The sequence below is a fragment of the Alosa pseudoharengus genome, unplaced genomic scaffold (genome assembly GCF_046254945.1).
Source record: "Alosa pseudoharengus isolate Yale_2024_CS ecotype anadromous, Long Island Sound unplaced genomic scaffold, YU_APseudo_1.1 YU_APseudo_1.1_scf_10, whole genome shotgun sequence".
In the NCBI taxonomy this organism is placed as follows: Eukaryota; Metazoa; Chordata; class Actinopteri; order Clupeiformes; family Clupeidae; genus Alosa; species Alosa pseudoharengus.
In genome coordinates this window covers 16587345-16601442 of record NW_027468565.1, presented here as the reverse complement: position 1 = coordinate 16601442, position 14098 = coordinate 16587345, and the positions used below count along the sequence as shown (strand labels likewise).

The following is a 14098-nucleotide window of genomic DNA, read 5'->3' as shown; positions in this document are numbered from 1 at the left end:
ACCAGGAGGAAGAACAGAAATGCTGATAAGAATTTAACAAAATTATACCACTCCCTTTGCACATTTTACAAGTCATCAAAATACATATAAAAGACCATGTTTTCATCTAGGCTTTAGTTTCTTTTCTTTGTGTTGTTGCAGTCTTGATGTGGATTTCAGTGGGCTGGTGCTGTTTTTGAAGCCCATGCAAAACGCTGCCAGCACATGTGTGCAGTCATCTCTGGAGGAATAAAGAACAACTGAATTCAAAATTCTTCCCAACCCTGCCTCAATTTTTCAAATCCCAAAGCAAGAAGTGCATCATGGGTATGAAATATGTAAAATATCATCTGACTGCTGACCCTTCTCTCACTCTCTCTCTCTGACTTTGAATTGGGAAACTAGATGCACCCCACTGTGAAATACACACTTAGGGTCATGGCCATAATACGCTTGGACTAGAACATTTTTGGAGTCCATCCTCAGTTTTGTTCTCTGCATTTTTGTTGTATAATAGCCAAGGCAGCGCTAGAATCAAATCCTCACTCTGAATAAGACGTCCTTGGAGCCATACAATTGGAAAGCAACACATTCTGTCCAAACTCACTGTGTAATTGTGTTAATTGGAGTTAAGTTCATTCTTTAAGAGGACCAAGCACGCACTTTCTCATCGGTGGTTAACATAGAGTTCTAATGGGCTCTGGCAGAAGAAACTCTCACTGGGAACACAGCACACTTTTCAGACACTTTTCTGTGCCTTAAAGACTTAATTTGACCAATTGAAAGTCATTGACTAGGATAAGAATCAAATGAGATGTAATTGGCCTCAATGAGACAACAGCCTGATAGCCACCACACCCGGCCCATCCACTCCCCCACAACAGTATGCACTGTACTGTGTACATACAGCACATCATTTGACTATACGGATTCAACCTAAACAACATTACTGTCACACAGGGCACACACTGTCTTCTGTTCTACCCTGAGCATTGTGTATTCAGCATTTTGAACACATAAACGGAAGTGAGCAATGGAGTTTGATGGAGGTCATTGGCCAAAACAATGGTGCACTAGTGTAGTGACAGACTTCCGTTTTTGTCTTGTGGTGGGCAAACCCATTTCCTGGTTGTTGTCGCTGTTAAAAAGCACCTGAAGATGAGTGCTTTACCAAAACGTGCACTCAGACACCGAAAATCATGCCCTCCTTATTTTGTGCCGCCACTGTGTACGTAGGCTGGCATTTTTAGGAAAAAGCTAAAATCGTTTTTTATATCGACTGGAAACCGAGCAGTAGCACACAGCAGTGCTCCCTAGAGCCGCCCACGGTTTTAAGAAGCTTAAAACACTTGCATACATTGTATTTCTTTCGGTACAACTTACTTTTGGTACAACTTCATCTTTAGGTGCTTGTTGTCAACAAACAGGAAACTGGTTTGCCAACCTCAAGACAGAAGTGGAAGTACATCACAACGCTAGTGCACAGAGCCAATAGGCTTGAGACAGTACTGAGCGTGTACGGGGTGAAGAGGCAGCTGGCTGTGTGAGCAGCTTTAAGGAGGCAAGATGGGAGCCAAAGCTGCCAATAGGCTCCCACTCAGGGGCCATTTTCCACCTCATACTAAACTAATTACAACCCACACTGATTACTGTGCTCACAGCCACTTGCACATGGTCGGTCTGGTTGGATTTGGCAAAGTATTGCAATTACATTAAGTGTAAGTACACACACACACACACACACACACACACACACACACACACACACACACACACACACAGAGTTGGTGTGGGATAGCCAATAAGAAACATCCAAGCTCAGGTAACTTATAGAAAACAGATGTTAGATATTAACTTTAAGACATGACATGAGACATTTTAAAATGTTTCTCTCTGTTGCTCATGTGAATACGGAGCCCAGGAGGTGTCATTGCAAGATATTTTGTGTATCGATAGAATGTGCGCTCATTTTACTAAATCATGCACACGTTTTACTAAATTGTGCACTCATTTTACGAAATTGTGCTCTCAATTTAGTAAAACGTGGGCACGATTTAGTAAATTGTGTGCACGTTTTATTATATTGTGCGCATGTTTTACTAAATTGTGCACTCAATTTACAACAATTAAAATGAGAGCACAATTTAGTAAAAATGAGTGCACTATTTAGTAAAACGTGCGTACAATTTACTAAATCGTGTGCACGTTTTACTAAATCGTGAGGACGATTTACTAAATTGACAGCACAATTTAGTAAAATGAGTGCACCATTTAGGAAAATGTGTGCACGATTTAGTAAAACATGCGCACGATTTAGTAAAATGCACACAATTTAGAAAAATGAGCGCACGTTTTCTGGATATATATATATATATATATAAACAAATCGAGCATCTATTTTATATATCTATCTATTTTATATATCTATATCTATATATCTATATATATATCCACTGGCAGCACAGCAGTTGTTCAACATGCAGATAAAATAGATGCTCGATCTATATATATATATATATATCCACTGGCAGCACAGCAGTTGTTCAACATGCAGATAAAATAAATGCTCAATTTGTTTTCATGCAGTTAGGTTTCTTTGAAAATATGAACTATATCAGATAGCGTTCTTTTGTCATGATTTCCCCCTACTCCTATTCTGGTTCGATCTGTTCATGTTCACTCCTCTACTCGCGAGGGCAGTAGAGAGTAGGATAAGACATTTGCAAATTATTCAATTTGAGAGAAGAAGACCATCTTGCCAGTTTCATAACATGACATGAAGTTGACCGCTAATCTTTGAAGGTAATGTCTCACCAAACTATATTATTTATGTTGTGTTTTAGGATTTGCAACTTCCGTGTTCATTATGATGAAATTGCTATGTGCACCTCGTTGACACATTTATTATAACCTAGTTAAACTGAATCAAATGTGCAAATGCTATCCGCTAATGCTAACAGTGTACAAGTGCGTTCCCGAATCCCGAAAAAACATTGCGTGCAATATGTATCTATAACAACCAAAGATTCTAGAGCGGAGCAGGAGCTGTTCTAGAATCTTTGATAACAACAATGCTGTCTATGCAAAATCGGATATTTATCTAGTTTTCACACTCATCCAGTTCTTCTTACTTTTGTGCATAAAGGAAATATTTGAAAGACTCATTGATTAATTGACCATGGCATGTTTTAAATGTTAGATTGGGGGTTGAAAGATTTACATTTCGGTTCGTTCTGAGCAAAAAACATTATTTTTTCATTCCTGTACCAGTGTTCCAAGGCCTCTCCTTAGAGCTTTTAAACACAAATTATGACTATCAACTGGTCTTTGCAATGCATTTCTGCACAGAATTACTCGCATCAAGGGGGGGAAATCCCTTCTATTTTCTAGCTGGGTCACTGTTGCAGTGTGGTTCAAGCCTGAGAGACCTGAAAGACTTGATGCTAATATTGACAATACTAATTTTAAATCCTCAAATATCGAACTCGGTATCGGTCCTTAAAATCCCATATCGTTCAGCCTGTACTACATACAAAGACAATGAGATAGTGTTGGATATGAAAATCCTTTTTTTTATCAATTAGTAGTTCTAGCCTATTATATAGGGGGGACACTGATTCATACAATTAGACTAAATTCATCCTATATAATATAATCATCCTAATTCATCCTAATATAATATTCATCCTATATAATATTCAAACAAAGGTTAATAGCAATGATAAATACTATTATTAACCGGTTATCTAAAATGTAATAACGTTTTCACTCTGAAACAAGTGAAATTGCTTTTGTTCCCGTTTTCGGTTACGTTCATCCAAAAATTGTGTTCGTTTTCGTTCTTTGAACCCTTTCTAATTCCTGGGTATTATTATAACTTTTTACTAAAATAGGTTTTTTTTATATGTGTATGTCCATTTCCTAGGCAACAGCCATTGTTTGAGTGTGACAACATGTTGCGACTCATTGCAGCTTCGTGTTTTTATTGCCGGCGGGGACAGATGATCCCTCCTCTCCAGGCCAGGCCCTGTTCCAGCCTCACGCAGAAGGAGAATCAGCAGACAGTGGACGCCCTCTACAACCTGTCCGTGGACATCCGCAAAGTGCGCAAGCTGAAGGGCTGGGTGCTTCACCAGAATCCGGCGTACGTGAGCGAAGCGGAGTCGCTCCTGCGCGGCCTGGGGGCCGAGGGCCCAGCGATCGCTCGTATCCTGGAGCAGCACCCTGAGGCGGTGCTGTGTAGCCCAGATCAGATGCACGCTCAGAGGGAGCTGTGGGGCTCCATCTGCCCCAACAACCGCGACCTGGTGGGCATCATCGAGAAGTTCCCGGCCTCCTTCTTCACGTCGGCCTGCCACCACAACAACCAGCGCGAGAACATCCTATTCTTCCAGAGCCTGCGCCTCAACAAGCGCATCATCAGCAAGCTGATGGCCGGTGCCCCACAGAGCTTCAGCCGGCCTGTAGAGGACAACCGGCGTATGGTCCAGACGCTGCAGGAGGCCTACCTCAGCCTGGGCGGCCAGGAGGACAACATGAAGATCTGGCTTCAGAAGCTGCTCAGCCAGAACCCCTACGTGCTGCTCAAGTCGCCCGAGGCCCTGCGGGAGAACCTGCTGTTCCTGCGCGACCAGGGCTTCACCAGCGCCCAGCTCCTCCAGCTGCTGGCCAAGCTCAGGGGCTTTGTGACGGAGCTGAACCCCGCGAGCATGCGCCTCACACTGGACTACTCGCGCGAGACCATGGGCTGCTCGCAGGGCCAGCTGCTGGAGATGGTGCTCAAGTGCCCGGCGCTGCTCTACTACTCCGTGGCCGTGCTCAGCGAGCGGCTCCAGGGCCTGCGCTCGGCTGGCGTGGGCCTGGAGCAGATCGTGGAGACGCCCACCGTGCTGGAGCTCACCACGCAGATCGTCAGCTACCGCATCCAGAGACTGAGAGCCTACGGCTACGACATCCGGACTGGCAGCCTGGACGCCCTCAACGGCACCAAGAAGGACTTTGAGGCTAGCCACGGGAAGCTGCAGCTGCGGAGAGAGCGGCCACTCTTCAACCCCGTGGCTCCGCTAAAGGCAGAGGAGTGAGTGCGAAGCTGGTAATGTTGATTAACCTGTTGACCAGTGAGACCAGTGGGACTACAGTGGAACAGTACAGTACAGTGAATAAATGTTGTAAGAGTGGTTTTTGTTTAAGATGTGTCCACTGGTGGAAGCCTAGGTAACTGTGGAACCACCTAGGTAGCCATGGAGCCAGCTAGCTATGCTTCTGTTGGTATTATATGATGGAACTGATGGCTGCTGCACAACAACGATTATTTTTGTGGGTCGTTGATACAGATATGCAGCAGCATTCTCTAGATTTATCATGTGCAGCCTATTCAACCAAGGCTAAAACAAATCTGCAATCAGCTTAGCCTGATTTCTTAACTTTGGGGCCATGCCCAACAAATCTCCATCTGGGCACAGACTATTACATTGTAACATACTGAGTATCAGTGAGCAACAACTTGTTTTTGTGAACGCAGATAACCCCAACCCTTGCACATAGTTAGCACAGTAACTATAGTATCAATATGCTGTGATTCAACATCACTCAGTATGTTACATTGTTCTGAAGAATGCAATTGTTTTTCAGAGAGGGCCCTCATGGGGAGAGTTTCTCCCATACAGGTCTAAGCTAAAGGGCCCTAATTGTAATGGTGGGAAAATGTCTAATGTCTAACTTATTTAATTCAATAATGAGGCAAAGTAATGTCTAACTTGTTTGATTTAATAACGAGGCAAAATCTATTCGCTAATTTAATAGCATGAGCAAGATCCTAAGCTGAAACATTGGTGGATCAGCTCAGTGCTCTCACAAGCCACACAATGGCTTTACGTCATGCATTCACTTTGCACAGTGAGTGACTTTACTATTTGCCTCTCGTTTAAATTAGGGCCCAAAGTCTTAAAGTGTAAAGGTGCCAAAACAGAGCTTTATGCTTGTTTTTGAACTGTATGCATTTAATGGCACTGCACAGCAGAATTGGATTTCAATATAATCAACAGTATTGCACAGACGTGGCATTACTTGAAAACAATGGAATGGGACTTTTAAAATGGTGATGAAATTGTATTCTGATTTTTCCTGATGTGAAATGAGGTAACTCCCAGTCAAACCGTGGAACAGCACTCCTCAGTTCCCTCGAAGCTGTTCCCTCGTGCTTGCTAGGGAGTTGCACTGTAAAAAAATTTCTCCCCCAAGCCATTTGGTGCCAGTCTTGGGTGGAACATTTTGTTACAGGTATTTCATATCACAGGCTGTCTTGACACTTGAAAGGCTGCTATTGTGTGAATGAGGGCACTGAAGGAATACCTGAGCATGGACTGAGCCAAAGCAAAGGCTCCACTGAATATAAATGGAGCGAGAGACTGGTGTATATTACAAATCATTTTGTGTTCTATTTATTAAATTATTCACACACATTTCACTGTGGAATCAGCAGATTTGTGCAGTTTCATTTCTTGGAGTGTCTATTCTGCAAACTGAATAGTCACTATAGATCAGAGCCCTAAGTTGGTCTCAGTTTCAATAATAGCCTTAATTAGCATGTCGGCTGGTGTAATGTTGATTGAGTGAGATTTTCATAATGTTCAGGCCAACAGGGGCCCTTAGACAGGGTGTGTGCACCAGGCTCTTGAAAACCACTGAGCTTAAACTGTCTGCTGAAACCTTCTCGCCCCAAGCGTCATGTTGTGGGGAATATCTGATGAAAACAAAACACCAACTGTGAACGCTTAGCCACTAACAACCCAGCTCCCCACCAGCCGCACAGCTCAGCGCTGTGGACTCCTTCAGTGCTTTATCAACCATGACTGAAAACAGCTGTAGGGCAAATCAAAATGCAAAACATCATACAGGGTGATGGGCACCACAGATGAAGGGGATTTGAAGTCTGGTGGAAAGCAGAACACATGGCTCTATGTTTAAAAGATTTCACCATTTTGCTATTAGACAGAGAATTTAGCTTTCAATCAAATAATCACAGATATATTAATATCTAAATATATAAATATCTTGATATATTACATTACAAATAATATCATAATGCAAAATTGCCAAACAGAAAACCCTTTTAATGGATTGATACACTTGACAGCAGAGGTAGGACCAAGTCACTGTTTGGCAAGTCACAAGTAAAGTCAAGTCTAAGTCCCAATCTTTTTCAAGTCATCATGTACTCTTCACTTAATAATGCCATTATTGGACTATCGATCATAATTTTTCACATATCAATTTAATCTACAATATTTTTTTATAAATACAGATTAAAAGATGTTGAATGTTTCTGTCTTGAAATCTTTTACGATATACGCATGCACCCACCTTAAAAGGATCGTGTGTTGTCTCAAAGAAGAAGTGAGAGTGAATGGGGGGGGGTAATTGTATTAGCACGGAAAGCACCACTGTGACCCTAAAATTGGTAAAGCGCCTTGACTAGTATGAGCATGAGCTGTGTGGATGCCTGAAAGCAGTGCTTGAGTGGATGTCAGTTAGGCTACAGTATGTTACCTTTAATCACAATGAGACTTAATATTTCAATAAAACAATGTTTAATATGTATTACAAAACTACATTACAAAAACAGCAGAGTTGAAAGAAAAATAGGGGCAGTTATTTTACATTTTGCAGCGTTCACAACGGGACATGCAACTTTGCAAATAACGTGACTGGGAAAGGCTGGCAAGCAAGCCGCAGACAGATCAAGGGATTCACTTCCCTGTTTGGTAGGCCTAGGCTAAGCCAGCAACACGCGCTGGAGAGATGCGTGTAGACATCAAACCATGGAATGAATACAAGTTTACCCTACTGCTGTTCCCGCTGTTCATTCTCATGAGGTTTCTTCCGTTTTACATGCCCTAAATGCTAGTTCGGTTTCATGTTCATCTTCCTAATGTATGAGGCACTGTCGCTATAACTGTATGTCTGTTTTTGACTCGAGACATGTCAAGTCATTACAAGTCAAAGAGGCAAAGTCCGAGTCAAGTCTCGCGTGAATAGTATTCAAGTCCAAGCCGAGTCGCAAGTCATGCCGAATTTTATCAAGTCGAGTCTGAAGTCATTAAAATCATGACTCGAATCTGACTCAAGTCCAAGTCATGTGACTCGAGTCCACATGTCTGATTGACAGGTAGGCTACTCGCTATTGTTATGGACAGCTTTTAGAGGACCTTGGCCAACTCCTTACAAAACGCTGATTACTTTGTACTTAGGTGCCTACACTCAAAACAGTGACCCCCACGCTTGGGCAGTTGTCCATGAGGCTCTATAGAATCAGCGTGTTTGGCTCAGAACTGTTTAGCTGGTGGCCTCCTCTCTGCTACTTCTGTCCTCAACTCTTTCGCCTGCTCTGCCTGGTTGTGTGGAGGTGATGGGCAGTGACTGGGCCTGGTGGGGCGGACGGATCAGGATAAGTGTCCCGGTGACGTCCCCCACACCTGCAGCTGGCTGATGAAAGCAGTGTGAGTTATACCCCAACGCGGTGCAGGTTAATGAGAAGGGATATAAATAGGGCTGTTTTATTTGAAATGTGACACTGGGTATTATTAGCCTGCGCTACATGCTGGTGTTATGGGACATAACTCAGGGAATGTAGGAAAATAGATGACATGCAATCAAAGGCTTTAAAGTCCAGCTGCGACACCAGGAGGAGGGCACATGAGGCCATTAATACCCCATGCCCAGAGATCATACGGAGCATGGAATGGAAAAATGGCTTGGGGGTGAGAGATTGTTTATTTCTTTATTTAATAAAATAATGTTGCCGATTTGGGACGCACAAGGAGAATTCAATCAAGCACAAAGGTCTTGGCATCACATTCAGCAACTGGGGCAGGATGGTAAAACATTAAGCCCTGTCCTTTCGTAATGTTTGATTCAATTCACCAAAACAGGTTTATTATTATTTTATAATTTTCCCTAGGATACAACCTACAGAGCACTGGGATAAATTTGTGTGTAGTTGTCCTCACACAAAAACAACAAAAGGAGTGAGGAGAAGACTATGCCTTTACATGATCTTAAGTCCTTCATGAATTAATTCAGTAGACTCATGCTTCTCCGTGCTATTCTTAGCTCAAATTCACTCTTGTGTGAAATATGCTTTTCTAATGACACCTTCACCCAACCTCTGGCTACTTTTACAGAGGAAGTCTTACCCTCCCACTCCCCCTAGTGGACCAACACAAGCCCTACAGGATGAACTTGAGAAGGCCTTCCTCTTTGATCATCATTCTAGGACACAGAGTATCCTGCCTTATTAGTGTACAGCTCTTGTCCTCTGGCAAGCCTGTTAGCCTCTGATTGACTCAGTGTTCCCATGGCCTGGCAGAAACAGGAGCGGCATCTGCCGTGTGGGAAAACAGAACACCCCCCTACGCCTCCCTTCTCCCAGCATGAGTCACGGCGCCCAGCGCTTACTCGCTACAGTAGCCTGTGTGACTCAACCAGCGATGGCGTCCGACGGAGAAGGGACATGGCAGACCAGGATAGGGAGGCACATGAGACATGAGGTGCTGCCTTCGCACCGCACCATCCATCTGCCGATTGCCTCCGCGGCGCCTGCGAGAATCTTACGCATGCTGGCTGGCCGCCGGCTCACGCTGTCCCCACGCTGTCAGTGGTCCTCAGCCGCAGTGACAGTACGGAAGGGGAAACTCTGATGACTGAGTGCGGTAGCCTTGCTATGGTCGTGCCCAGCTTATTCTGTCGTGCTATGTAATCACCAGCATTGGTGCTGCTGCTGATGAGTCATGTGCTGAGGTGAGGCAGATGGCCTCTGGTACTTGAATCATTTCAAATAATAATGAGACAACTGACTGATGCCTTTGCTTTCTCTGTGTGTACAGGTGCAGGTTTCTTTTGGAATTACTATCAAATCTTTACTTCGATCATACATTTATAAAGATATTCATGTACAAAGGCAGTAAAACAATTTGTGATATTTCATTTCATTTGGGATTTCATTAGGGTCCAGGTTTATAGTCCCACAGGGTGGCCTGTGTGGTGGGTAAATGTAGGATATCATACATCACGTCCAGTTTTTATTAGGTGGTCCACTGTCCTCCATCTTACAGGTCAGGTCTTCTTGAAAACTTGGAACTGAAACTTCACACCATTCTCCTCTTGAATTTCACGTCCAGTTTTTATTAGGTGGTCCACTGTCCTCCATCTTACAGGTCAGGTCTTCTTGAAAACTTGGAACTGAAACTTCACACCATTCTCCTCTTGAATTTCATGTGGCACGCCAGGAAATCTGATTTTCAAACACAAAGAGGAGTGGCGTTTTCAGACCCTTAAGGACGGTTAGGGTTACAGCAGTGTAGACTAGGGTGCATGATCTAAATATATGGATTAATCTATTGTCCATTAGGGGAGATGCATTATCTGCCAATTAGGCTACTACATCATCTATGGCTCGTTTCCACTGAGTGGTACGGTTCAGTTCGGTACAGTACGGTATGCAATTATTTGCGTTTCCATGGTCAGAATTTGTGAAGGGTACCGAAAAATCGTATCATACCAGTTTTCTGGCACACTTCCGTTGGGGTACCAACAATGATGGTACGGTATGGGTGGAGCTAGACCAGGCTGGATCCACTGCAGACGTGAATGGTTGACAGAAAATGTCCTAGCATTTCCTAGCGTTTTCCTATGACATTGACATTAGCTTTGTGTTGTAGCCTAAACATGGTTATTAATTATCCTAAATCAGTAGCCCGTACAAAACCTACCGAAACCTTGTGATCAGTGCTGGATGGTAGATAATTGCATCCGTTTTTGATTCTGATTCCATACCTGACTTGTTTCCTATACACATTGCGGTCAAAATCGGGGAAAAAAACATCACAGTCAAACTCAGCCATGATGTCTGTGAGGTAGATCAAGTCACACCAGGGGTGCTCCATGGCCTCCTGTTCAGAGATAAAAAAAAGAATGGCTGAACATCCAGTATTCAGAATGCTCATGCTTTAGCCAAAGTGATTCAGGCCAAATGTTTGACACATCTTGACAGTATCCTGTTTTTGAAATGCAGTTCCCTCTCCTTCAAACAAGCAGTGACGCCTAATTCCCTGAAATCCTGTGCTCTGAAGGTAGAATGAATGAGGATCCTACGTTTCATGCAGGTTTGAGCTCGGCCTGGGACATTTCACAACCTACTCTAGATGACCCTGAACATTGAGCATGGGCCGATGCAAACGTACAGTATGTCATCTCTACGCCAGGGCTGCACAATTCATCACATGAAATCACACATTTGAACTATTGCAATCAAAGGCTGCAATTAATCGCGCAACTCTGTCTCAATGGTTCATGTTGTGACATCTATGATTTTTGTGCTGTGTGTGCCTTTCTTGCACTTGGCATGCTCACCAGTCAGAAGTGGTCCAACTTTATTTGGAATATTGAACTGAAGCTTGACTTTGAAGAAGTCTATCAAAAATGAAATCACAATATCTGTCACAATTAAATATTTTCCCAAAATTGTGCAGCCCTGGTTTACGCTGTGTCAGTTGCACTGCTCTGAAACAAATTGGAGGTCATTCTATCCTAGTGAAGTGAAACTTATGTCTTGTGAGAGAGTATCTTTTGAGAGAAAGCATTGTAGACAGCCTCACCCTGTAAACAGAGGGTCCTCCCAGGATCCAGATGGTCTCCACCAGATCAGCCACAGTGCCCTGCGAGGCCAGCTGCATGGCGCTGCCGAAGTCATGGCACAGGTAGTGTGCTCCCTCTGGCACAGAGCTACAAGTCAACAGAACAGGGACACAGTAGCCTGAACAATGCCTACTGCTGCAAGAAAAGAGTCCAATAGCACTGCTGGTTGCATAGCCTACGTATCATTCATTCGCCCATTGTTTAGTATATTTCTCTATTTCTAATACATTTCTCTCTATTCGCCTATAAAAAAGTATTCACCCCTTGAATATTTCACCTTTTACTGTTTTTATAAACGGAATCTTGATCAACTTAATTCTGCCTTTTTTTATACAATTATTTACAAAACGCCCCTCTTTAATGTGAAAGTAAAAGCAAATTTCTACAATGTAGTGTTAATTAATTAAAAACATGTAATGCAAAATAAGTGATTGCATAGGCACTGTAATGTAACACAACAGTGAACAGCTAATCTTTTATATATTTGCACAGTAGTCTAGTTCTCCATTGACCTTTTGTAATCTTCTAAAAAGCCAAAGACCAAAGGTGAGCTCACCTCAGTACTCTGCTCAGTACCACGTGAATGGTGTTGGGAATAGGGAACACTTTCTCTGGGCAGGAGAACCAGCATACTCTACCCCAAATCAACATATTCTTCTTCCCTGTAATCCAAAAATTATCTAGGCTTAGTTTACTGATATTTATTGTGACATATATATTTCCTATTATGGCTGCAGTAACCTAATCTTGAACTAATCACATTAGTATGGTTCTGCGTTCTATGTTTCATGGATTTGGGTAGCCTAAGAAGAATTCACAATTACCTGGTGTAGAAACAGTTGAAATTGTGTCCAACAAAAACTGAAATTCTTTCCTAGAGAAACAGAGTCCACTGATGCATTAAATTTGCCTCTAAGGGTTACAGTTTACTCTTAACTGCATATTTAGCACGAATAGCCTATAACAGCAAAAAAGATAGTAGGCTAATCATGGGCTGCATTATTATGGGACCAGTAATGTCGTGCGTGCACAACCCCACAAACCAACCGAAGATAGATGCCTTACTGTAAATCCCACGGAAGATGTCCGTCTTTTCCTATACCCATGTCACTGCACGCTGCCGCTATCAGGCGTATGGGTTTCATCTGGATTTGCGTTCTTGTTTTCATCGTTTTCAACCACACCTCGTCTCTTAATAGGTACGCACTCCCTAAAGACACTGAGCTGAACATATAATTAGCCGATTCTTCGAAATGATCACAATCTAAAATAGGCTATATCAGATTGATATATGTTTACACGGATTGCTATCGATTCGCTCAATGATGACTGAAAAAACCTGGAAACGATTATCATGGTATAGCACGTGAGAAGTCTTTCCAGCCAATTCCAGGCAAAACGTGACCATCTCACCGAAACGACAAATAAACATCCTCTCTCCTGTAAGAAAGACCTATGCGTACATCAGACCACTGGTTTACAGTTTTCAATCGCTAAGCGCTTAACCATAGCCTACTTCAGATACTTTTTCTAAACTCTTAACACAGACTCACACCTACAAAACACAATTGGCCAAATGGATAATTTTCTTCTCAAAAACACATTTAGTTAAATATATAGCCTGCTAACTCTTCATTTCAAAACAACACATCTTTCTCTGCACACATTAACTTTACCAAAACACTGGAATGATTATTCTGTCAAAGAATAACACTTGTTTTCACTTCACAAGGTAGGCTACATGCAGTCAATCAATGTACACCAGGTTTCAAAATACTGGCTATTGTTGACATTACAAAAACTGCATAGACTTTTATGTTTCAGTTTTACAGGTATTTGAATGCAAAACATGCTATCCACCGTTTTTACACTAAATGTCTTGGTTGGGAACTGTAGGCTATGTCCACATGTTCACATTCAAAAGCATTCCAGTAAAAAGTTTTTTTCCCTTTACTGTTTACTACAGGAGGTAAAGTAGAAATACTGTTTACAGTATGATAGAACAAAAAAAGTTTTATTGCTTACAGTGAACAAAATATCCATGAAACACACAAGAGTATTCTGAACAAAAAACAACAGCAAAAAGCCTAGATAAAAAAAAAAAGGGGGGGGGGGGCTAAAAAAGCACAAAATTACTGTACATCTAATCTCTGCAATCTTCAGAGTTAGGCCACATGTTTTCATCAACATCGCATCTGATATTACAGTATCCAAGGCACCTGGGATAAAACCATTTGGTAGAAGAAGCAGACCTGAAGCAGAGGTTTTTATACTGTATCTAAGGTTTGGAATTTTGTGTTTGCACAAAATGTTGGATGTTGTGGGATGTTGTGTGTTAACATTCGTAAATACTACAAAAACAATCCATAGTTTTGTTGGGAGGTATAGCTTGTCTGTTAAGAAAATGTAAGCATTGTGGAAATGT

The 14098-nt window shown here is 42.4% G+C and overlaps 2 protein-coding genes across 4 annotated transcripts; one reads left to right on the top strand and one right to left on the bottom strand.

The window, feature by feature from the left end:
• Positions 1-2709: 2709 nt before the first annotated feature.
• On the top strand, positions 2710-6459 carry mterf2 (mitochondrial transcription termination factor 2). Of its 2 annotated transcripts, none has more exons than XM_076265642.1 (2): positions 2710-2781; positions 3905-6459. In XM_076265642.1, the coding sequence occupies exon 2, from the start codon at positions 3933-3935 to the stop codon at positions 5058-5060; it is 1128 nt and encodes a 375-aa protein (XP_076121757.1). In that variant the 5' UTR covers positions 2710-2781; positions 3905-3932; the 3' UTR covers positions 5061-6459. The 2 variants fall into 2 exon arrangements, with proteins under 2 accessions (XP_076121757.1, XP_076121767.1); XM_076265652.1 differs by having other exon boundaries at positions 2725-2781; positions 3952-6459.
• Positions 6460-9777: 3318 nt separating this feature from the next.
• Positions 9778-13068, bottom strand: LOC143102197 (dihydrofolate reductase). Of its 2 annotated transcripts, XM_076265669.1 has the most exons (6): positions 12739-13068; positions 12498-12547; positions 12230-12335; positions 11634-11760; positions 10813-10928; positions 9778-10270 (listed from the first exon to the last, which is right to left on the bottom strand). In XM_076265669.1, the coding sequence occupies exons 1-6, from the start codon at positions 12903-12905 to the stop codon at positions 10195-10197; spliced, it is 642 nt and encodes a 213-aa protein (XP_076121784.1). In that variant the 5' UTR covers positions 12906-13068; the 3' UTR covers positions 9778-10194. The 2 variants fall into 2 exon arrangements, with proteins under 2 accessions (XP_076121784.1, XP_076121776.1); XM_076265661.1 differs by having other exon boundaries at positions 10185-10928.
• Between the last annotated feature and the right edge of the window lie 1030 nt (positions 13069-14098).

Coding starts and splice junctions, on each gene's coding strand:
- LOC143102197 (XM_076265661.1), bottom strand. CDS start 12,905: ATGTTCAGCTCAGTGTCTTTAGGGAGTGCGTACCTATTAAGAGACGAG. Junction 12,548..12,738: donor CATCTTCCGTGGGATTTACA/GTAAGGCATCTA, acceptor CTGTTTCTCTAG/GAAAGAATTTCAGTTTTTGT. Junction 12,336..12,497: donor TTCAACTGTTTCTACACCAG/GTAATTGTGAAT, acceptor TTTGGATTACAG/GGAAGAAGAATATGTTGATT.
- mterf2 (XM_076265642.1), top strand. CDS start 3,933: ATGTTGCGACTCATTGCAGCTTCGTGTTTTTATTGCCGGCGGGGACAG.